At 49.6% G+C, this 23,623-nt stretch overlaps 1 protein-coding gene across 1 annotated transcript; it reads left to right on the top strand.

Annotated features, from left to right (window-relative positions):
- Positions 1 to 204: 204 nt before the first annotated feature.
- LOC307077544 (protocadherin-10-like) lies at positions 205 to 18,606 on the top strand (the record flags this gene model as incomplete). The annotated part of the gene is made up of 7 exons (XM_079738972.1): positions 205 to 2,709; positions 2,936 to 2,997; positions 4,320 to 4,447; positions 4,975 to 5,266; positions 9,613 to 12,151; positions 13,214 to 13,251; positions 15,929 to 18,606. 6 exons carry the CDS (start codon positions 205 to 207, stop codon positions 13,223 to 13,225), a joined length of 5,538 nt encoding a protein of 1,845 aa, XP_079595098.1. The 3' UTR covers positions 13,226 to 13,251; positions 15,929 to 18,606.
- Positions 18,607 to 23,623: the final 5,017 nt, after the last annotated feature.

The following is a 23,623-nucleotide window of genomic DNA, read 5'->3' as shown; positions in this document are numbered from 1 at the left end:
TTAGAGTTGCTCGTGCGGGGAAGTTTTCGAGGCGGTTCTCTATTCTTTTTATTTTCTATTTTCCACCTCAGACACCTGGATTCCGTTCACCTGTTCAACAGTCACCCTTCTCGTCGCATCTTAGTTTAGATAATTAAGATATCTAAATATCTTGATACTTTAATTGATGAGAGATCGTTTGAATCACCGGACAGTTTTCGAGTGATGGCGCGCGGAGAGGGGGTGAGGAGGGCGGCCCTGGTCCGCCTAGTGGTCCTGGTCCTGGTCTGGGACCTGGTCCTGGCCCAGATCCGCTACTCCATCCCAGAGGAGCTGGAGCACGGGGCGTTCGTGGGGAACCTCGCGGAGGACCTGGGTCTGGCGGTGGAGCAGCTGTCCGCGCGCCGCTTCCGCCTCGTCTCGGGCGCCAGGCGGCAGTACCTCGAGGTGAACCTGGAGAACGGGGTCCTGTTCGTGAACGAGCGCATCGACCGCGAGGAGCTGTGCGAGCAGACCTCGTTCTGCTCCTTCCACCTGCAGGTGGTGATGGAGCGGCCGCTGGAGCTGTACCGCGTGGAGGTGGAGATCACGGACGTCAACGACCACTCGCCCGGGTTCCCGTGGAGCGCCTTCAACCTGGACATCTCCGAGTCCGCCGTGCCGGGCTCCCGGTTCCCGCTGGAGAGCGCGCAGGACCTGGACGTGGGCACCAACTCATTGCGCACCTACCTGCTCCACGTCAACGACCACTTCCTGCTGGACGTTCAGACGCGGAGCGACGGCAGCAAGTTCGCCGAGTTGGTGCTGGAGTCCCCGCTGGACCGGGAGAAGCAGCGGAGCCACCAGATGGTGCTTACCGCCGTGGACGGAGGGTCACCGGAGAGGACCGGCACCGCGCAGATCGACGTCACGGTGCTGGACGCCAACGACAACGCGCCGGTGTTCGAGCGGTCGTTCTACCGCGTGAGGCTGGCGGAGAACGCGCCGCAGGGCACCGTGGTGATCCGGCTCAACGCGTCCGACCTGGACGAGGGTCCCAACGCGGACATCACCTACTCCTTTAGCGGACACGCGCCCGTCAAAGTGCGCGAGCTGTTCGGTGTGGACGCGCGCACCGGGGAGATCACCGTGACGGGGGTGATCGATTACGAGAAGGCGCGCATGCACGAGATCTACGTGCAGGCTAAAGACAAGGGTCCGTCCGCCGTGGCGGTGCACTGCAAGGTGCTCGTGAACGTCCTGGACACCAACGACAACACGCCGGAGGTCATCCTGACATCGGTGTCCACGCCGGTGCAGGAAGACGCCCCACCGGGCACCGTCATCGCCGTCATCAGCGTCACGGACCGGGACTCCGGGGAGAACGGCAACGTGGACTGTGAGATCCCCCACCACGTCCCGTTCCAGCTCCACTCGTCCTTTAAGAACTACTACACCCTGGTGACCTCTGACCTCCTGGACCGGGAGGCCGTGGCGGAGTACAACATCACCGTGACCGCGCGGGACATGGGTTCCCCGCCGCGCTTCACCCGGAGGACCATCGTGGTCCAGGTGGCCGACGTGAACGACAACGAGCCGCGCTTCAAGCAACCGTCGTACACCGTCTACCTGACGGAGAACAACGCGCCGGGCGCCTCGCTGTGCGCCGTCACCGCCCTGGACCCCGACGCAGGCCAGAACGCCTACCTGTCCTACTCCCTCCTGGACGGGGGGGACATCGGCGGGATGCCCGTGTCCACCTACGTGTCCGTCAACTCGGACAACGGGAACATCTACGCACTGCGCTCCTTCGACCACGAGCAGCTCCGGAGCTTCCAGGTCACGGTTCAGGCCCAGGACGCGGGCTTCCCGCCGCTGCGGAGCAACGTCTCGGTGGACGTCTTCATCCTGGACCAGAACGACAACGCCCCCGTCGTCGCGTCCCCGCCGGCGGCCCGCAACGGAACGGTCCCCGGCGGAGACGCGGTGCCCAGAGCCGCGGACGCCGGGTACCTGGTGGGCAGGATCAGCGCGTCGGACGCGGACTCGGGGCAGAACTCGCGGCTCTTCTACCAGGTGCTGCAGGCCACCGACCCGGGCCTGTTCAGCGTGGCTCTGTACACGGGCGAGATCCGGACGAACCGGAGACTGGTGAACACCGACGCCGCGAGCCACCGACTGCTGGTGCTGGTCAAGGACAACGGTCAGCCGCCGCTCTCGGCCACCGCCTCCGTCACCCTGTCACTGGTTGACAGCGTGCCGGAATCACCACCCGATTTCGGTGACCTTGCGCCGAGCCCTTACCACTACGGCCAGGACTACGCGGTGTACTGGATGGTGTCGCTGGGGGCCGTGTCGCTGACGTGTCTGGTGGCCATCGTCGTCCTGCTCGCCGTGAAGGGCTACCGGGACCGGCGCTCCGACGGCCTCTCCGGCTGCGGATGCTGCGGTTCGCGGGAAAAGACGAGCACCGCAGACATGTTCGTGAAGTCCACCATGAGCGGACCGATGGCCACGGGGCCCCCCAGCAGCGCGGAAGGCCCTGGCAGCGGGGGGCCCGTCTCCCAAGTGTACTGTTACAAAATGTGTCTGACCCCGGAATCTTCCAAAAGTGACTTTATGTTTCTGAAGCCGTGCAGTCCCGTAATGAGCGTGCAGGCGCAGAATAATGCCCGGAGCAAAGACTATCTGACATCTGGGTGGAGCGCGCTGGAGCGCAACGAGCTGGTGAACAACACAACGCCTAATGAGGTACGCTCATTAAAAAGATAGAACGCCGTCCTATATTATTCCAATTATATCCGATGGCGACACAGGAGTCTTTCATTGTAAGATGAACAATGCCACAATGCTGGGAAACATTGAGATTCAAAATGGTTTTATTCAGCTGCATATCTATTTATATTCATGAACGAAATAATTGTGACAGAGTACGGTGTGGTGTGTGGATGAATATTTCAATTATTGATTTTTTTAGTTCAAGGACACTCACAAGGATTGGACTCTGACCAAGAACCTGAAGAACTCATCTCACAAGAGGTGAGTACCACACACACACACACACACACACACACAGACACACACACACGCACACACACACAGACACACACACACACACACACACGCACACGCACACACACACGCACAAACACACACAAAGACACACACACACACATTGACACACGCACACACACACAAACACACGCAAATACACACACACACACACACACACACACGCAAACACACACACGCACAAACACACACAGACACACACACAAAGACACACACACGCAAACACACACATTCACACACGCACACACACACGCAAACACACACACACGCAAACACACACACACAAACATACACACACACACGCAAACACACATACACAAACACACACACACACTCACACAAACACACACATGCAAACACACACATTCACACACGCACACACACACACATATGCAAATAATGAACACTGACGCAAACACACACATTCACACACGCACACACACACACACAAAGACACACACGCAAACACACACACACACACGCACGGACGCATGTACGGAAACACACACACATACACGTACACACACACACAGATGCACATCTACACACACTCTCACACACACATGTACACACACACATACAAATGTACATAAACACACACACACACACAAACACTCACATGCACACACACATGAACCCACACACACACACATAGACATCACAAGTGCAGTGTCCACCCAGATGGTGATGGTTGATCTATCCATCATACAACTGCAGCAGACACGCCCACTTGTGATGTCACAAGGGGATTGACTTTGAAACGGCTCATTCACATCACAACTGGTAATCAGAAAGGGTGAACGGTGAGATGAACCAACGCTGTTTGTACTCCTCTCTCCCTCTCCCCTCCCGCCTCCTCTCCCTCCCTCCCCCCTCCCCTCCCTCTCCTCCTCCCTCCCCTCCTCCCCTCCTCTCCTCCCTCCCCTCCTCCTCTCCCTCCCTCCCCTGTCCCCTCCCTCCCCTCGCCCCTCCCTCCCTCCCCCTCTCCCTCCCTCCTCCCTCCCCTGTCCTCTCCCTCCCCTCCCTCCCCTCGCCCCTCCCTCCCCTCCTCCTCTCCCTCCCTCCCCTCCCTCCTCCCCTCCCTCCCCTCCTCCCTCCCCTGTCCCCTCCCTCCCCTCCTCCTCTCCCTCCCTCCATCCCCTCCTCCTCTCCCTCCCTCCCCTCCCTCCTCCCCTCCCTCCCCTCCTCCCTCCCCTGTCCCCTCCCTCCCCTCCTCCTCTCCCTCCCTCCCTCCCCTCTCCCTCCCTCCCCTCTCCCCTCCCTCCTCCCTCCCTTCTCCACCTCCACAGGTACAGTTCTGTGAACATGGAGACCTTGCTGCCCCCCCACCTCCTCTCTGGCGGGATGTCCGGCTCCCAGGACGAGTTCTCCTGCTCTGTGGCCCCCCAGTATTGGACCTGGGGGAACCACATGCGCGGTAAGAACCCTTAACGGACCCTTAATCCCAGTCTGTTTAAAAGGCAGACCAGTCTACCCGTAAATTTAGATTGACACACGTTCAGTCCGTTTAGCAGACGCTGTTATCGAAAGTCACTTACAAGAAGTACATGTGTCAGAAGAAAGAGAAACAACAATAAATAACTGTCGGTATCGTAAGGATGTTCATAGAACCATATAGAACCCTGTTTACAACAAAGATAGCTGGGATAAGACGCTACACAATGCTAAGTACAATTGTGCCGGGACGTACATCATACAATAAGTGTGTACATTAAGTGACAGGACGTACAACACACAATAAGTGTGTACATTAAGTGCCAGGACGTACAACACACAATAAGTGTGTACATTTAGTGCCAGGACGTAGGCTACAACATACACTAACACCTGTAGGACCTTGAACTGGGAAGCTCTACCTGCTCCAGTACAACCGGTCTCTAAACCCACAGTCCAACCCCTATTCACCCTCCTCCTCCTCATCATCTTCCTCTTCCTCCCTCACAGAATGTAAAATATCTCTTCAAGAAGATCGCGTGCTCCCCGACTACTCATGGACTACAAAGACCATGATGCCTCAGTGTTCCTACACGTCACCTGACTACCAGCACAACGTCCACATCCCGGGCGCGGCGTCGGGGTACTGCACCCTGAAGCCCCGGACTAGCACCCCCCGCGGGGAGCTGGACGTCTACAACTCCTTCTCCACCTTCGGCAAGAAGAAGAGGCTGCTGGCGAGCTACGAGCAGACGGCGGCGCGGGACGCGGGTCTGATGATCGCCAACGGCGAGCTGTTTCAGTGACGCGACGCGGGACTGTCAATCACTAAAGTTGATCTGTTTGACGGACGCGGGGCAAGACTGTCAATCACTAACGGCGATCTGTTTCACTGACGTGACGCGAGTCCGATGATCGCTAACGGTGATCTGCTTGACGCGAAGCAGGAATATCCTAAATATAGCGGTTGGGGTCGCCGTGGTCAAACCCTCGCAGGCTGGCAGGAGTCGCCCTGATGTTTATCACGTCCCTTGTTTATTTATACTGAATAGTTTTGTGGATTTTTATCAACCGTTCATCAGTTAATAACACTCGATTATATTGTTATTTATCATTTATGTTCACTAGCTCCTCGTTGGAAATGCGATTCATATATAACGATATTATTTATATAATTTCAGCTCTCAGTTGTTCATGATTTTCTTCTGGACGATAGCGTCTAAATCATAACGGGAAGTTTATGTATAACGGATCAATTAGGCTACACGCTATACTGTGACTGTTGTAAACGTTGGCTCACCTCACAGTGATACTGTTCCCAGGTGAGCAGGAAGACACGCATTACCTGTTCGCTTGAAGTTCACTCAATGTTTGGGTAAAAAAAGGTTAATGTAGGAGGAGTTTCATTTCTAATTTTTTATCTCAAATTATATTTATTAGTAATTTATTCTTCATATGTACATAATATTTTTTGAAAGTTGGTATGGCTCCGTACAAAGACATGTATACTTGAAGTGTTATTAAATAATGTACGAAAAAAGTATCAACTATGTCCCAGTTTTTTAGAAAAAGGAATTTCCATTCTTGCCATGATGCGTATTATTTATGCTTAAATGTTTATAGTGGTATCAAAGAATCATGGATCACATCATTAAAGCAGTCCTCTGGAAGTAAAATGAGGACACGCTCTAAATACACTTATCTGAAAGGAGGTTTAAATTCAACTTACTTACTGCTTTGCCAGTTCTCCAGTCGGAACTGTTTGTGTGTTTGCAGCAGTATCAACTCTCTCCACTAGATGACGCGCTTTCCTCAGAACAAGGAGAGACAGAAGCGATGGGTAATTTATTCTTTCGTCATCAGCAATGTAACAATGCGACGGCAGAAGCTGTTCAATACATAACGATTAGACCTTGAAATATTAACCGACCACGGATAGTATCCCATAGTGGCCATTTTTATGCATTTATGTTTTTTTTGTGAATTCTGTGGGACCTCCTCTACCCCAGTGAAAGTTAGAGTTAAATGAACGCACATCCCAGTGGGGGGTAAAGCAATCCATTTTCTAAAACAAATCAATTAGCATCCAACGAGTCTCTGATTAGCTTAAACAGTGTGTCTTAAGGGGATGAGAGGAAAAACATTAAGACAAATTATGATTTTATGAATTTCAATTGCCATCACAGACCACATCAACTCAGTAACACATTTAATATCCCGGGGATAAATGGTTAAGAGACACCGAATTCGCCCCTGCTCTGCATAGTTTCCTCTGCACAGCATGGACTGAATCTCAGTGTAAATTACACAGAGACGCCGAATCAGCAAATCTCATCTTTCATTTTCAGGGAACGGAAATGTACTTCATAGAATCCTGAATTACCAGCGAGCTCAGGACTCACAGAACATAGAGAATGCCATACAGTATGTTATACAATGATATTATTATTATTATAATATTATTATTATTATAATTATATATATATATATATATATATATATATATATATATATATATATATATATATATATATATATATATATATATATATACATATATATAATTAATACTAAATACTTAAGTCTTAAAATAAGTCAAATAAATCAAAGCAAATCTGCCTGAATATAGCTAGCAGGCCAGCGCCAAACTCCACAGCCACCCTGCCTGACAATAGGCAGCAGACGTAGCCTAGGTGCTAACCTGCTAGCTCCCCTCCTTGCCTACACTGCCTGACTGTCAGCTCAGCCCAAAGCAGGCGGGCCAATCAGCAGCCACGGCGGTCCCGACAGACGGAAGGACCCGGACTGATGTCCACGGCGTCCCAGAGGATAGGAGACCAGCGTGGCCGGGGGCATATGGCGAGGCGGTGGGGGGGTGGCGCCACTGAACTGTTCCGCTGTTCGGAGATCCTGAAGATGGACGTGTTGAGGTTTATTCTGTTTGGTGGATAAAGCGCCACAAGCCCAGTCATTTGCATCGACGTTTAGAAAATGCTTGTTTACAAAGTATAAAGTCTGGAATCTCAGGTCGAGTTCAAGTCGACAAGATTTCCTAAATTAAAGCTGTTTTTAAAGACAGTTCTGATACAGAGTAAAACACATTTAAACATGTTTGATCCAAATGTGATCTAACTGGTCCAGAGGTTCTGGTTGGTTTGAAATGGTTGTTGAAGCGCTGGTGATTAAAGAGTATCACCAGTTGGGTTTTCTTTAGTGCCGGTGTGGAAAATCTATTTTGTAATTAACCGTCTAAGCGATAGTTAATATCACATCCTGCCTCTCTTGCAATTAAGCAGTGGGAGGCATCAACCCGGACGGGTGGCTGATTAAAACCAGACTGATTAAACGAGGAGGAGATGGCGTCAACCAGACACCACCAGTGAGTGTGATTGGTTGACTAAAAGTTATCCTCTTGTGACATCACAAGCGGGATGCGTCCACGCAGGTTCCCATCAGACACCCCGTGCCCAGAGAGTGGTACAATCCATCGGTCCCTTCCTGCCCAGCGGATGGTACGATCCAACAGCCGGCTGGACACTCCCACTTGTGATGTCACGAAGGGACAGAGTGTTGAACGGACTGTAGTGACCTCTCCACTAGTGGTGAAAACCTATTCTCGTTCCGTCCTCATGGCGGCCTGTCAGAACGCAGCAGGCGGCCAATCAGGGGCCAGGGATGTATTTCAGTGTTGGGATGACGTGTGCGTCCCTGGGGCTGAATCTGCACTTTTGGACTGGACTCGTGACTTGTCTGCAGTAGTTAGACCACACACACGCACACACACACATACACGCACACGCACAGAGACACATAAGCAAGCACACATACACGCACACATGCACGCACACACACTGAGGCAGACACACGCCCACACACACACACACACACACACACACACACACACACAAACATTCCTAATTCTGCTTGTGCATGGTTTCCATTAATGGTAAATGTGCTATGGCGGACAATCAATGATATTAAAGTTTAATGTGGCTGCTTGTTAAGTAGCAGCAGTATAGACTGTGGAAGGGCCTGGGTCTGTTCTTTACTTCTATATTAATGATTATTATCTGTCGGATTCGGACAGGCAATGGTGTCGGATTATTTGACGATTTGTAGTTATTTAAGACACGATAGTCTACAGCAGTCTGCAGCAAAGGGATCATTTATCTCACATTTCACGTCTCCATCTCACTGGAGGGATTCGGTTGGTCCCTCGAGATTGGGGGCTTCTCTTCCACTTAGTTAAGTGTGGTTATATATTGCAGACATAAATATATATTCTTTACTCAATGAGAAACGGACCGAAGGCATCAATCATTAATCCCGAGCGAAGTGAGATCACTGGACTCACTGCCTCGGGGGATGCTATCCACTTGTGACGTCACCAGTGGAAGTGGCCACACAGACGGATGACAGACAGATCAACCCAGTGCACCATAAATCATGCGGGTGGATGTTCCCACTCGTGACGTCACACATCACTCCGTCTCAGACGGGCTCGTAATGATTCACGTCTGGCGGTGAAACGGAGGTTGTGTGCGGTAACCTTTGGCACAGTGAAAGTAGAAAAGCATAGACTGGAATCATGCAGAGTTGCATCTTACTTTTGTGTCTCTTTGCCCTGATTGGTAAATTGTTCAATGAGTTGAATAAATATTGAATACAGATCACATTGCATTGGTTCTTACATATTTTACTTTTCAGCATGGAATGCAATTGAAGAGTATAGGCTATGAATGGAATTGCATGAATGTAACGTAACGTAATGTGGGTGTGTGTGTGTGTGTGTGGAGAGGGGGGGGAGGTGGGGGTGTGTGCATGCTGTCGTTCTAAATGTCATAAAACGCTTATGTGGCCATATGCATGTCCTTATCCTCCTTGCAGGTGTTGACACTACAATATGTAGAATTAAATACAATGTGTCAACGTTATCTGCCCCTGTTTTTCTACAAAACCGTAACAGGCATGAGACTCCCTCCTCCTCATCCTCTTCCTCCTCCTCTTCCTCACACGGAACGAGGACACCAGAGCGAGCCCACTTCCTCCCGTCTCTCCGCTCACACCACCGCGCACCGACGGCCTACTGCAGCTGTAGCGCAGCTGGGCGATGGCATCGGCCGTCCTTTACGCGACACGGGTCTGATTGTGCAGAGGAAGGAGAATTAGAAGAAAAGGAAGACGCAGGGGAACGGCTCGTCCGGTGGTCGCTCGTCGCGCGCTAACGGCCTCTTCTTCCCACCCTCCCGTCGTCATGGCGCTGTGTGCGTCGGCTCCGCGGACACAATGGATGGCGGCTCTCTGGCTGCTCGCGGCGCTGTGGGGACGCGCGGCCGCCATCACCCGCTACTCCATCCCGGAGGAGATGGCGGCGGGCTCGGTGGTCGCCAACCTGGCCACAGACCTCGGACTGGAGGTCCGCAGCCTGAAGGAGCGGGCGGCGAAGCTCGACGTGATCCAGAGCAAGAACTACCTCGACATCAACAAAGAGACGGGAGACCTGGTGATCCGCGAGAAGATCGACCGCGAGAGCATCTGCATGAGTAAGACCGCCTCGTGCTTCCTGAAGATGGACGTGGTCCTGGAGAACCCAATCCGGATCTTCAACATCGAGCTGGAGATCATGGACATCAACGACAACGCGCCGGTGTTCCGGAGGAAGACGATGCACTTGGACATCTCCGAGGCGGCCGCTCCCGGCGAGAGGTTCTCGCTCACGAACGCCGTGGATGCGGACGTGGGCGCGAACTCCATCAAGACCTACTTCCTCAGCGAGAGCGACTCGTTCAGCATCGACATACAGACCGGTAGCGACGGGTCAAAATATGTCGACCTGGTTCTCAACAGCGATTTGGACAGAGAACAACGCGGTCTCCAGACGTTGATCCTGACGGCGGTGGACGGTGGCGTTCCCGCCCGCTCCGGGACGGCCAGCATCGTCATTAACGTTCTCGATATCAACGACAACGCCCCCGTGTTCAATCAGTCTGTATACACCGTCAATGTCACGGAGAACGCGTCGCTCGGCTCGGTCGTGATGACTTTGAACGCGACGGATCAGGACGAAGGTAAGAACGCCGAGTTGTTGTACTCCTACACCCTGTACACGTCCGAGAAGACCCAGGAGATCTTCTCCCTAGACCCCAACACCGGCGAGATCAAAGTGAAGGGGCCCATTGACTATGAGGAGATCCAAAGTTTTGAGATGTACATCCAGGCCCACGATAAGGGCTCCACGCCGCTGTCAGGCCAGTGTAAGGTCACGCTGCGCGTGGTGGACCTCAACGACAACTATCCCGTGGTCACCATCAAGTCCCTGAAGACGCGGGTCCCGGAGGACGTCCCCGTGGGGACGCTGATCGCCGTGGTGAGCGTCAGCGACAAGGACTCGGGAGCCAACGGCGAGGTGGAGATCTCCCTGAACCACGCCGCCCGGCTGCCCTTCGTCCTCAACAAGTCCTCCGAGGACTACCTGGAGCTGCTGGTGTCCCGGCCGCTGGACCGCGAGACCACCAGCCGCTACGAGATCACGCTGAGGGTCCGGGACCGCGGCTCGCCCTCGCTGGGCGAGAACGAGACCCTCATCCTGGAGGTGCTTGACATCAACGACAACGCGCCCGCCTTCCCGCAGTCGTCCTACACCATCCACGTGGCGGAGAACAACGCCCTGGGTGCCCTGCTCACCTCACTGAGCGCCCACGACCCGGACCTCAACGAGAACCAGTACCTGGTGTACTTCATCATGGAGAAGGAGGTGGCCAACACCTCCATGTCCATGCTCTTCTCCATCAACCCCGAGAACGGGAACCTCTACGCCCTGAAGACCTTCGACTACGAGATCGAGCGGGACTTCCTGTTCCACGTGGAGGCGCGGGACTCCGGCAGCCCGCCGCTCAGCGCCAACGTGACGGTGCACGTGGTGGTGCAGGACCAGAACGACAACGCCCCCGTCATCGTGGCGCCATGGCGGCCGCAGGGCTCGGTGGTGGAGGAGGTCATCCCCCGCTCGGCCGACAAGGGCCACCTGATCGCCAAGGTGATCGCCATCGACGCCGACTCGGAGCAGAACGCGCGCGTCACCTACCAGGTGCTGCAGATGAGCGACGCCTCGCTGTTCAGCCTGGACCAGTACAACGGCGAGATCCGCACCGCGCGCATGTTCAGCTACCGCGACCCGCGCCAGCAGCGGCTGGTCATCGTCGCCAAGGACAACGGGGAGCCGCCGCTGTCGGCCACGGTGACGGTGAAGATCGCCACGGTGGAGAACGCGCTGCCCTTCTCCGAGGCCACGGAGGTGCCCATCGAGTACGACGTGTTCACCGACCTCAACCTGTACCTGGTCATCGGCCTGGGCGCCGTCTCCTTCCTGCTGCTCATCACCATCCTGGTCATCATCGTGCTCAAGTGCCAGAAGCCCAAGCCCAAGCCGCTGAAGATGCCGCCGCCCAACCGCAACAGTGTCATCAGCCGCAACAGCATCATCAGCCAGCGCAGCTCCACCATCGCCGACTCCACGCTCATCTCCAGCGACGCCTACTGGTACAGCCTCTTCCTGGCCGAGACGCGCAAGGGCAACGTGGTGGTGCGGCAGCCCATCGTTCCCAAGGGCGCCGGCTACTTCGTGTCCAGCATACCCCGGAGCATCGGCCCGTCGGAGATCAGCGACTCCCGGGCCTCCACCCTCGAGGTAAGCCGCCTACGTCAGGTGGGGGGCGGGGATCGTTAGTGGGAAACAAAGTTTACATTTACTTTTAGGGTGTTTAACAGGCACTTTTATCCTAAAGCGACTTGCTATAAGTGCATTTGTCAGAAGAAGAGAAACAACGATATATCGCTGTCGGTACAGTGAGGATGTTCATAGAATCAGATGCCAAGCACTAACCATCACTAGGTTAACCCCTTCCCCGTATACAACAGAGATAGCTGGGGTAAGATGCTACCCAATGCTAGGCACTATTTTTAAGTGCCAGGACGTACAACATACAATAAGTGTGAGGGGTGTTGGGGTGTGGGGTGTCGGGGGGCCTATGCAGAGTCCTGGTGAACTCTGAACACGTGAATCTTGAGTATTTTGCGGAAGCTAAAGTTCCCTAATAAACCCTCCAGTGTACATCGTTCACACGCTGAAGATTGGGTGGTTCTGTTTCACTAAATCCCGACTGTTAAAGACCACTATCCACCACGAGGTGCCATATTGATTAGTGATTAGGAGGGCATTAAATCCACATTTAGTGACATCACGAGTCGGAGTGTCCAACGCCATGAATGATGTCACCTCAGGGGATGTTTTGAAAGCCTTGTGACGGCCAATCAGCTGGTGAAATCTGAGCCCTTCAGGATGCAAAGCGGTTGATATCATCACGTTTTCCACCCCAACTGCAACCCAGAAAAAGTGTTAATATGAAGTAAAGTAAAACAAGATGAAATGGATTAATCCCTGAGAGGATATCTGGAAGCCACCACATTGCTAAATGACACTGTAACTTAGTTAAGTAAAACAAAGAATTGTTAAGGGAATGGAACATGTTGTGACATGCAAGGGAATTAGCGGCTAAGGCTACATCTCCAAATTAATGAGCCACTCCTAAACGGTCCAAATAGATTTTTTTTATTCAGGCAACACATCTAGGGATATGTAAAAAAGTTTAGAAATGTAATCTGGAAAAATGCATCAAAGACTGAATGTGTGTGTCTCCTCAGCACATACACCACTGAGCGCGTCTCTCTCTCTCCCTCTCCTCTCCTCCAGTACTCCAAATGAAAGGACCCGTTCGAGCTGGCCTGGAGGTAAGATGTTCATCAGTAGAGTCACAGCTCTCTGTCCCTGTGTCACACACCCCTACTCTCAGCATGGAGCTCTCAATAGAGCAGAGTTGTGTAGTACATGGTTGAAAAGCTATCGTGCAGTAGCATAATAACTTTGCATGACAGCGACTGGAACCTTTCTTCATGACCTTTGTAAAATGCAGTATTAGATTGTTTTCCAAACTGAGTGAAATGAGCCGGAAGTTTCTAAGTGCCGGCCATGTTTAGAGCTGTTTGAATTCTCTAAATGCAAAGGACCGATGGTTCAATGCTCCTTTTCTCCTATCATTTAGCGTAGGGTACATTGGGCCGTCCATTACGTAGGAAAAGGAGGTTATGCAGTCCCACAATGCCTAGCGGCAGCAACATTTAATGCAACACACGTTTCGTCAGTTCATGAAAACGATCAACATGACTGACTAACTAGTCTCCATGTTGAAGACTATGGGCCCTATCTTGCATCCGGCGAAATTGACTTAATCACTGGCGCATGTGTCGTTGCTAGTTTGCAACTGGCGCAGAGCGTTCTTTTCCCTCCTGCGCCACGCGTCGGTAAATTAGGGGATGATCTTGCGCCCCAAGGGGCGGTTCGGCGAAAGGAGGAGGCGTGTTCTGGCGCAAACGTTCCCTGGTGCCATTTTGTAGTTTCAGAAACCACTTGCGCCACAAACCAGGAAATACCTGGTTTACTGTCAGTGGCGCGTTGTTCAGATGCTATTTTAAGGGCGCATGCATAATGTTGCTTGTGCACCTCGCGCATACACTTTGCTTCTCTCATCTACCTAGCGAAACATTCTTGATAAATTATTTGGGAAAGAACAGCTGATACAGAGGTAATAAGTTGTACTTTTAAATCAATGCATCTGCAAACACCGTACAGCAAACACATAATTTCTTGACACAGACATGGTGTACATGCCCATAACTATTGATGAGTATTTGATTGTAAGAAAACATTGTTTTATCGCGAGTGAGTGTTAGAAAGAATGAATGAATGCGGGCGCGCATGTGTGTATGTGTAAAAGAATTAATGAATTCGGGCGCGCATGTGTGTATGTGTAAAAGAATTAATGAATGCGGGCGCCCATGTGTGTATGTGTAAAAGAATTAATGAATTCGGCCGCGCGTGTGTGTATGTGTAAAAGAATTAATGAATGCGGGCGCGCGTGTGTGCGTCCATCTGTTTAGACACACGCAAACTAAACACGTAACGCATAATACAGTCCACGGCAATGTATATTAACGGGGGGACACATGCATATTAGGAACACAAGTCGATAACAATAATGCATACAATACTGATAAGAAACGATGTTTATAATGTATTGCGTATATCGTTAAATAGAACCACAGTTACTGCATATCATATGTTATATCATAAGTTTTCTTTGCTGAAATTTATTTGAGGACGCAGTATTTCTGAAGTTATGGAAGAAAACCTTATTCCATGTGTGAATTAGGCCATATTATTTGGCCATAAACTGAGCCATTTGAAGTTTGAAATTCATGTGCATCTGTCTCATCGGAGACTGCAGACGCGCTGTCAAAATATCAACTCGTCAGATTCAAATGCGCTCATGGCTCTAAAAGGGGATGGGAGCTGGCACTCTCATTAATTTATTGCACTTTACGCCCAAACCAAACCTACAGGTAATTAGGCTACTTCAGACCAACCCTTTTTAGATTTGCGCCGGGCGCGAGTCATTTTTTGCGCCGGTAAAATACCGACATCGCCATAGAACCGCCCACAAAGCTACTTGCGCTTGGCGCTTCTCACTTGCGTTTCAGACTGTTAAAATAGGGTCCTATGAGTTGAGTTGAGGGTTAGCGACAACAACCAGTCTCAATGTCACAACTAGGGTTCCTTTCGCTGTTGTGACTGATTCCCTGTAGGTTCTGGGTTTGAATCCCAATGTCCCCTGTCTTCCGAGTCATGATGTTTAACGAGATGCCCTTTCCTGTCTGTATCTGCTTCTTAAAGACATGCAGCTGGAAACCACTGGGGCTAAAGATAAATTAGCACTAATGTTAGAGTGCAGTGCACACCATCACAAGCTCAAATGGAAGCTAAACACATTAATGCAATGCTGGACCTGAGATGCTCCACATGTCCTGCTGTCTGTCCGTGCGTCTCTCCAGAGCTTCTATCATTCATTATTCAGCATCTCTGTGTATGTTCTGGTCAAACCAATGTCTTCCATTCATTTTAGTTGTTCGATTTATGGAATCTATAGCACCTGCAACGATTCCATGCAGATGGCTTCAATTTTTACATACAAAAAAGTATGTAAAAATAACGTGGATGGATCTTTAAAATCTATCCACTTGTGATGTCACAAGTGGATAGATCCTAAACGGCGGGCGGTGATGACTCAGCAGCCTGCCGCCAGGTGGTCCGATGAGGAGATGAGGATAGCAGCCCTTGAAGTGATATGTGTTGCCTCAGCAGAAGCCTTAGGTCCAGCACCTCCTCTCTAATGTCTGTGTTTGTGTCTGCTCCAGGAGGAGGCGGAGGACAGCAGAAGGTCTGCTGTCCTCCACCTCCTCACTATCTCCTGTGGTCCTGTCAGGAGGAGGTGGTGGACAGCAGGACCAGCAGCAGAAGCTCTACTGTCCACTGACTCTCTAACCCTGTCTCCTGTGGTTCTGTCTGCTCCAGGAGGAGGAGGTCACGATGAAACCGTCCACTCCAGGGACTCTCTCTGAGGAACGCCGCACCGTTTGTTAAAAAAAAAAAAACACAAAATAAACAAAGATAGAAGGAAAAAGAAAAGCTTTGGATCCGAGCTTCTGAAACTCTGCAAAAACCCCAGACCGGCCGGCCAGCGGACCTCGTTCAGGACCCCGTCTCCTCCCTGCTGCCCCGTCACCTCTGTCAGCATGCACCTGCACGCCTCCATCACCTCTTTCTTTACAGTATTCAAAAAAATAAGAGTAAGAAAACAACACATAAAGTATTTTATAACGACCTCCAGGCCAGTCCAGGGTGTATTTTATCACGTATTTTAACTCTTAGGTTCAACTTCTAGAAACACTTAAAACCGGGAGCCATGTCATCTCTTAACGGGTAAGTCCAGCTGTCAACGATTGAACAACATGGTGCGGGTATTTGTAACGTATTTGAATCACTTATCAGTATAGCATCAGTATCAGCAGCCATTAACAGACTCATACTGACTGTTTAAATACACGCCAACAACAAACCTACTTCTCCCACAACACGAAGGGCCCCTATTCGACCAGGGATGGATCAGCCCAGCAGTTGGTACATTCCAAAGGGTAGGCTGGTAGGCTGGCTGTCCGTCAAACATCTGGGCGTGTGCTTCCACTATTGTGTCATAACAGGGTAAATTTGAACTAGCTTGTAGCGGCTAACGAGCAGGACTTCTAGTGGTACAACACGGGGCATGTAACCAAGATGCTTTTATAAGGAGAAGCAAGGAGAGATGGAGAATAAATACAAAGTGCAGGTTATATTCTAAAATGCAGTATAACTTGTAATTTAACGGTACAATCCAGAAGGTTCCTACGATGAAAAAAAAGAGTTGAAATTGATTCAATAGAGTTCCAACGTAAAACCCAATAGTTTTCTAAAACTAGATTATACAATTGATTAAAAATGAGAAAAAAGTATTCTTTCAAAAGCAAAGCATTTGAGAAAAAAAATGTATTGCCTATTTTGTAATTATGAATTGTATGAAAAGAACAAGACTGTTTCATTATGGAAAAAATGTCGGTTTTAAGTTTTACTGGAATATAATTTTCCAGTGGCTGTGTGTATTTTTATTAATATTTTTTATGTTTAATTTATATATATATATAATGTGACAATTAATTGCTGCTTTTGTGAGTATCTTAAATGATTTTGTGTTGCATATTTGTACTCAAGTCCACACACTGTTTGGACACGTGAGAAAAGCTTGAAAGTTTCACAGTCCGAAATAATCAGCGATCTTGGAGAAAGAGGAAGAGAGTAGAGAGTCGAACCCAGAACTGAAAGAAGAACAACAGTCTTATCATGAATATATGTACAACAATATCTAGTAAGTATTAAATCAATCAGCATAAGGGAGCAAAATAATCCATTAGTGTTCAACCTCGTATTAAAATGAAGGATTAGGATAAAGCTATTGATAAGTTTGAAGGTATTAGTCATTTAAACATTACTCTATTCAAATGCTTCCTATTGGTTGCTTTGAAGACAGGAACCGCCCATGACTGCTGTGGTTCACGTTCGATTGGTTCGTTCTCCCATGCTGCAGAGCCAAACCCATAGACCTCTGAAGAATAAGTCCCGCCTCCGAGACTCCGGTTCCCTCGGGCAAATGTCTATGGCAAATAACTTGGGGTTTTTGAACGATCGTACATAACAAACTCTGTAGGTGGCGAAGAAGTAGAAGCTGGTTCACGTTTTGAACTTCACACTTTTTCCAGCTAGTTTCGACTGGGTTTTTGGATTAATTAATTATTATTATTATTAAGTAGCATTAATAATCGTTTACTACTTTACCAGCACCGACAATCCAAAAACCCAGTCGAAACTAGCTGGAAAAAGTGTGAAGTTTAAAACGTGAACCAGCTTTTACTTCTTCGCTATCTACAGAGTTTGTTATGTACGCTCATTCAAAAGCCCCATCTTATTTCCCATAGACATTAGACTCGGAGGCGGGACTTACTCTTCAGAGGTCCATTCTAACCAAACCGATTGGCCACGACTAACAGAAACAAAAACAGCCAGACCAGATGTGCTACTTTGTGCCTTGGCGCTCGCTCCTCTCCGGCGTGGCGTCCTGAACGCAGATTACTCCACCAGTCCCCCTTGTTGCCTGGGAAACCGATCTGGATTGATTAGAACGCCCTGAGGGGCGTCGGCACGACATGACCCCTGACCCCTGCCACCCTCTGACCCCTCGCACTTCACAACAGATGCTCTGTTGCTTCCTCATCAACACGCGGAAACGTCTATAAATCCTCCCCCCCCCCCCCCCACCCTTAACCCCCCTACTCCTTTATACTTTGTGCTTTTTTATATCCATATAAATATATATATATACATACAGTGCATTCTTTTGATAACGTTTGATTTCCTGTTATTACTTGGCGATGCTTGCTTGTTGTGGTTTCTCGTTCCCGTCTGCTTCCTAGTTCTTTCTTTGCTCATCGGTCGACCAGAATGTACAGTTTATATCCTGAAACAACGCCGTTCCCGTGTGTCTCTTTGTGTCTTTAGTGGTGGTGTGAGAGAGAGAGCGAGAGAGCGAGAGAGAGAGAGACCCTAGGTTTCATTTCAAAGCAGTGAAATATGCGTTTTTCCGGTTTATTTCGATTGAAATGTTCTGCCCGACGATGCAGATTTGAAATAAAATCTTTTAATCCGTCTTTGTCTGTTGTGTCTGCAATAAAAGATTAAAGTTTTTTTCCACCGAAGTTAATTCTCCAATTTGATCGGCACACTCCTGTCTTCACTTCAACCCCTGCTCTCTCTCTCTCTCTCTCTCTCTCCCTCTCTCTCTCTCTCCCTCTCTCTCCCTCACTCCCACTCTCTCTCCCTCTCTCTCTCTCTCTCTCCCTCACTCCCGCTCTCTCTCTCTCTCTCCTAATCTCTTGCCCTTGCTCTTTCTTTCTCTCTCTCTCTCCGGTGCTCGCTCTATCTCTCACACACGCAGACACTGACTCCCAGAGATGCATCCTTCCTGACCTACTTTCCATGGCTCATGTATTAATTCAGGGGAATGGAGAGGAGATGTGTCTGCAGTTCAGATGACAGTAGGTACCAACGAGGGCTTTCACGCCCTAATCTCTGCACCCCCAGAACCCCACACTCTGGTCTTTGACAAAGGACGTTTCCACTGAGGAGAAACAGGGCCTGCAGTCTTACCACAGTAACGTGCATTAGGTACAGTATACAGCACAGTATTTCTGAAGGATATAATCACAATTTGTGATAGAAACATGTGAACACTTGTACGATACGGCAGGTGGATGTACCTCCTCAATCTATCCCTTCTCCACTATTCGGTGGTTATGTTCTATTTATTGATCGAGCAGACACTTATTCAAAGCAACTTGTCCCGATGCAGAAGTCATAACAGAGCAGTAGGGGATGAGCTCCAGGACGCCTCCAGGGAGGATGTGGAATTGGGGATCAAACCCGGTACCTTTCGGACAACTCTAGCCCCTACCCTGTCCCGGGCTCCAGGCCCTGTGACCGGTGCTGAGGGAGGAAGAGTTCCAGTGAGAGCTCAGCAGGGGGGGAAGTAAAGCATGTTGGGAAAATCCCTCTCATGGTCAACATCCAGCAGGACCACAACAAGCATGAGTGGAAGGAGAGACCAAAGGATCACTTTGTTGATCTTTAAGAATACAACCAAACTTATCTTTTAACAAAAGATAAACGAAAAGGTAAAAGATAGTGGAATGATCTTTAAGCTTTTCAGCCAAAGACCGTTTCATGTGAAGGACGCAGCGGAGCGCGAGGAAGCAGGTGACCAAACACTCTATATATTCCCTCTCTGTTCATCATACTCACCCCCTGCAGCTGGCCTACTCCTCCACCAGCTCCACCTCTCCTCCAACCTCCAGCTGAATCCCAAGCCAGGCAGTAGATTATACAAAGCACAGAGTTATCTATCAGTGAGTCAGAGCAGGGACGGTAATACACCTGTTACAGACGATGGACTATGAGGTCATCACTCTCATCCACCTCGGGCCTTGTGTTTCCACGGCGATGGAAGTGGAACCCGAGGCCGTGTGGTCACCAGCACCGAGCACCCTGGATAATGGGGGAGGGGGGGGGGGGGGGGGGGGGGGGGGGGGGGAGAATGGGAGGGAGGGGGAGGGAGAGGGAGAGAGAGAGAGCAGGGGGAACAGGGAGAGTGATGGGGGGAGAGTGGGAGGGAGGGGGAGGGAGAGGGAGAGAGCAGGGGGGAGAGAGAGAGAGCAGGGGGAACAGGGAGAGTGATTGGGAGGGGGGGGAGGGAGAGAGAGAGAGAGAGCAGGGGGGAAAGAGAGAGCAGGGGAGAAAGAGAGAGAGCAGGAGTGACAGGGAGAGAGAGAGAGAGCAGGAGTGACAGAGAGAGAGAGAGAGAGAGCAGGATTGACAGGGAGGGAAAGGGAGAGAGACAGAAAGGGAGGTTGAGAGAGATTGAAGGAGAGTAAAAGAGAGAATGAAAGTTTGGGATGAAAGCAAAGGGAGAGGAGTGCTCCTGAGCGGCTGAATGAAGCCGGACTGATGGTCACCTGCGGGGGTGTGCTGTGAAGGGGCAGTGGGGCGTGCAGAGAGGCGGCCGCTTGCTGAGTGTGGCCGGAGGGGGGGGGGGGGTACCGTGTGTCCAAGATGGCCGCTAGCTTCGGGGTGGCTCAACGGGTCCACGACTGCTCCACTCCTTGCTAAAAAGCCCTTCTCCGGGGTCATTTTGGACGACTTCTCCAGGGACTGTGCAGCCCTTACGTAAGGCGCCCCCACACTGCCGCTGTCCTCGGCTTCACACTGCGCCCAGACGCCCGCTTTGATCTATTTTAATGTGTTGTTTGAACGCGATGCAGACACGGGGTATTTTGGTTACATCTCGGAGACACGCCACGATCGGCCAATTCAACCGGGAGCCATTTTGTTTGCCGTTGTTTGTATCTGACTCTCCTCCTCTGGAGAGTCACACTCGTTCCGAAGTCTGCAAATCTAAAATAAATGAATAAATAAATAACTCAGAACAGTTGTGGGAGTGAATAAGGAATATGTTATTAATCTGCGTTCGCAGATGCTGTAATACACAGACCCTGTGCCCTAACCCATGCTGCCAGTATATTGTACAGTACAATATCCAAACTGGTATTAACTCATTACCTATCCAGAAGCCTCCTCTATAAAACAGCCTGCAGTGATTTGCTCATGTGTTACATGTCATGACATGTAACATGTCATTCATGTACAGGTACAGAAGATTATAAATATCGATGCATATCCAACACTACATCGTGATGACATGTCCTTTTGCACATCTGACGATAAAACTCCCTTTGTGTGGGGTTCCAGAGACGCGTTTTTGGAGGACATCATCGCCATGGCGATAGAATGTCAGGCGCTGTGCACCTCATGATGCTATTTACTCTGCACCCCCTCTCCCGCCTAAAGGTCACCCTGGTATTTTGGGTGACAGGCTGAGACGGAGTCACATGATGTCGTTTGGAGAGAGGGGGAGTCGGTGTTCACGTCGGATCACCTCCTGAGTCCCCGGGGCCGTGGAGGGCGCTGGGATCAATAATTAATGAGCTGTGGGTCTTTGTGGCTGCTGGCGGGGGACTCAGAGAGACGGTCTGTAACGGAAAGGTTCAGGGTTTTAACTGAATCAGGGGCCCTCGTTTAACCACGGCGGATGTGACGCCAATCAGCCATCAGATGCCGTTTGAAGATCGACCTGGTAGTGACATCACAAGTGGGAGTGAAATCAGCGTACCAGTTGGTAGAGTCCACTGGTAGACTGGTCTATAAATCATACGTCTGGGCTGACGCTTGTGATTTACATTGATATTTACATTCAGGGCATTAGCAGACACTTTTTATCCAGAGCGACTTACAATAAGAACATTTGTCAGAAGAAAGAAACAATAATATATCGCTGTTGGTACAGTAAGGATGTTCATAGAACCAAAAGCCGAGCACTAACAATCGCTAGGTTAACCCAACAAAGATAGCTAGGTTCAGATGCTGCACTAAGCACTATTGTCAAGTGCCAGGACGTACAATTTACAATAAGTGAGTACATTGAGTCACTAAGTGATGTTACTAGAGAGGCGATTTTCAAATAACTCGTCAACATTGCACCTGGTTATTGAATAGCTCAGTGTACGTATTAATCCCATGAGTATTTGCAACTCGTCCTGATTATGAAAACTTCCTGGATTATAGACTAGCATCCCGGAGTATAATTTCCCCTGGGGATTAAACAATTGGATTAATACAGCTCTCTGAATCTGGATGTGTCAGAATTAGTTTGGCTGGTACTCCAACTGGCCAATCACGTTTCTTTTTGGCTCTGTCTGAGCGATGTGCTATAGTAAGAATAATAGTGGTTTACACATCATTCAGACATTATATTGTTGCTATACTGCTGAATGATGGGTAAAACACTTTAATTTTTGCTTTGATAATTATTAACAATGTGGCAACAGCAGAACCTAAAACAATAGTAATAGTCTAATAAAAACTACAATAATAGTAATAATAATGTTAGTATCCGTAACCATAGTTTGACTGAGATTATATTGTCCGACTGCATGAACATGAACGACCCTATGTTCGATCCTGTTGTTCATGGCTGCTGCATTAGACTCATTCTCCCAGCATGCACTGCTCCACTTCACTCTGAAACCTCTCACCCCTCTGTACCCTGCAGTAGCGATGCTTCACCATCACACCGCCGCTCGACACGCAGTGTCTGCCCCGACATGACAACAGTAACCCCTGACAACAGACAATAGTTCTGCCACACTATTAATAACTGTTGCATTGTTTTAAGGTGTGGTGTGTGTTGGTTTTATGCTATGGTTTATTATGGTATAGAATGGTTTATTATGGTATAGAACGGGTCATTATGGTATAGAATGATTTGGTTTATTAAGGTATAAAATGGTTTATTATGATATAGAACTGTTAGTTTATTATGGTATAGAATGATTTAGTTTATTATGGGATAGAATGGTTTATTTTGGTATAGAATGGTTTATTATGGAGTAGAATGGGGTATGTAATGGTTTATTATGGTATAGTATGTTTTATTGAATGGAATGGTTTATTATGGTATAGAATTATGGTTAATTATGGTATGTTTCAGTATGGTATACAACGGTTATCGGTATGGCATGGGACTGGGACTTAATTTTGCTCTTTTTTATTTGTTATATAGTACTTTTATTTCACCCGTTCACTATAAATACTTGTACAATTAGCAAGCTGCTGAACCATGTTTGACTCTGTAGGTTCAAAATAAAACGAACTTCATCTGGTGGAGGTAGGCCAATAATTAATTGTAAATTAGCTAATTTAATTGTGTAGTAATTAATACGCAATTAATTAATTAAATAATAATAATCGGAAGCCCAATTGGACGTGTTTCCCCCTCATTCCACCCCGTGCTCGACACGCCGTACCCCGGCTGTACGGCCGATGTTTGCAGACGTTATCTCTCCGGCAGCAGCAGAGGAGAGAGACGTCTGCGCCGGGTCCACCAAGGGCATTGCAGAAGGTTCCGGCGCTGATGAGGGCTGACAGTCCTCCTCCCGCTCCTCCCGCTGACAGCGCACGGCGGTGCCATGATGGCCACACCGGCCCCATCCTCACCGCGTTCACGTGGGCGGG

The sequence above is a fragment of the Pollachius pollachius genome (assembly GCF_949987615.1).
Source record: "Pollachius pollachius genome assembly, chromosome: 6".
Taxonomy (NCBI): Eukaryota; Metazoa; Chordata; class Actinopteri; order Gadiformes; family Gadidae; genus Pollachius; species Pollachius pollachius.
Note: the sequence above shows the minus strand (reverse complement) of the source record. Positions and strands in the feature narration are given on the sequence as shown.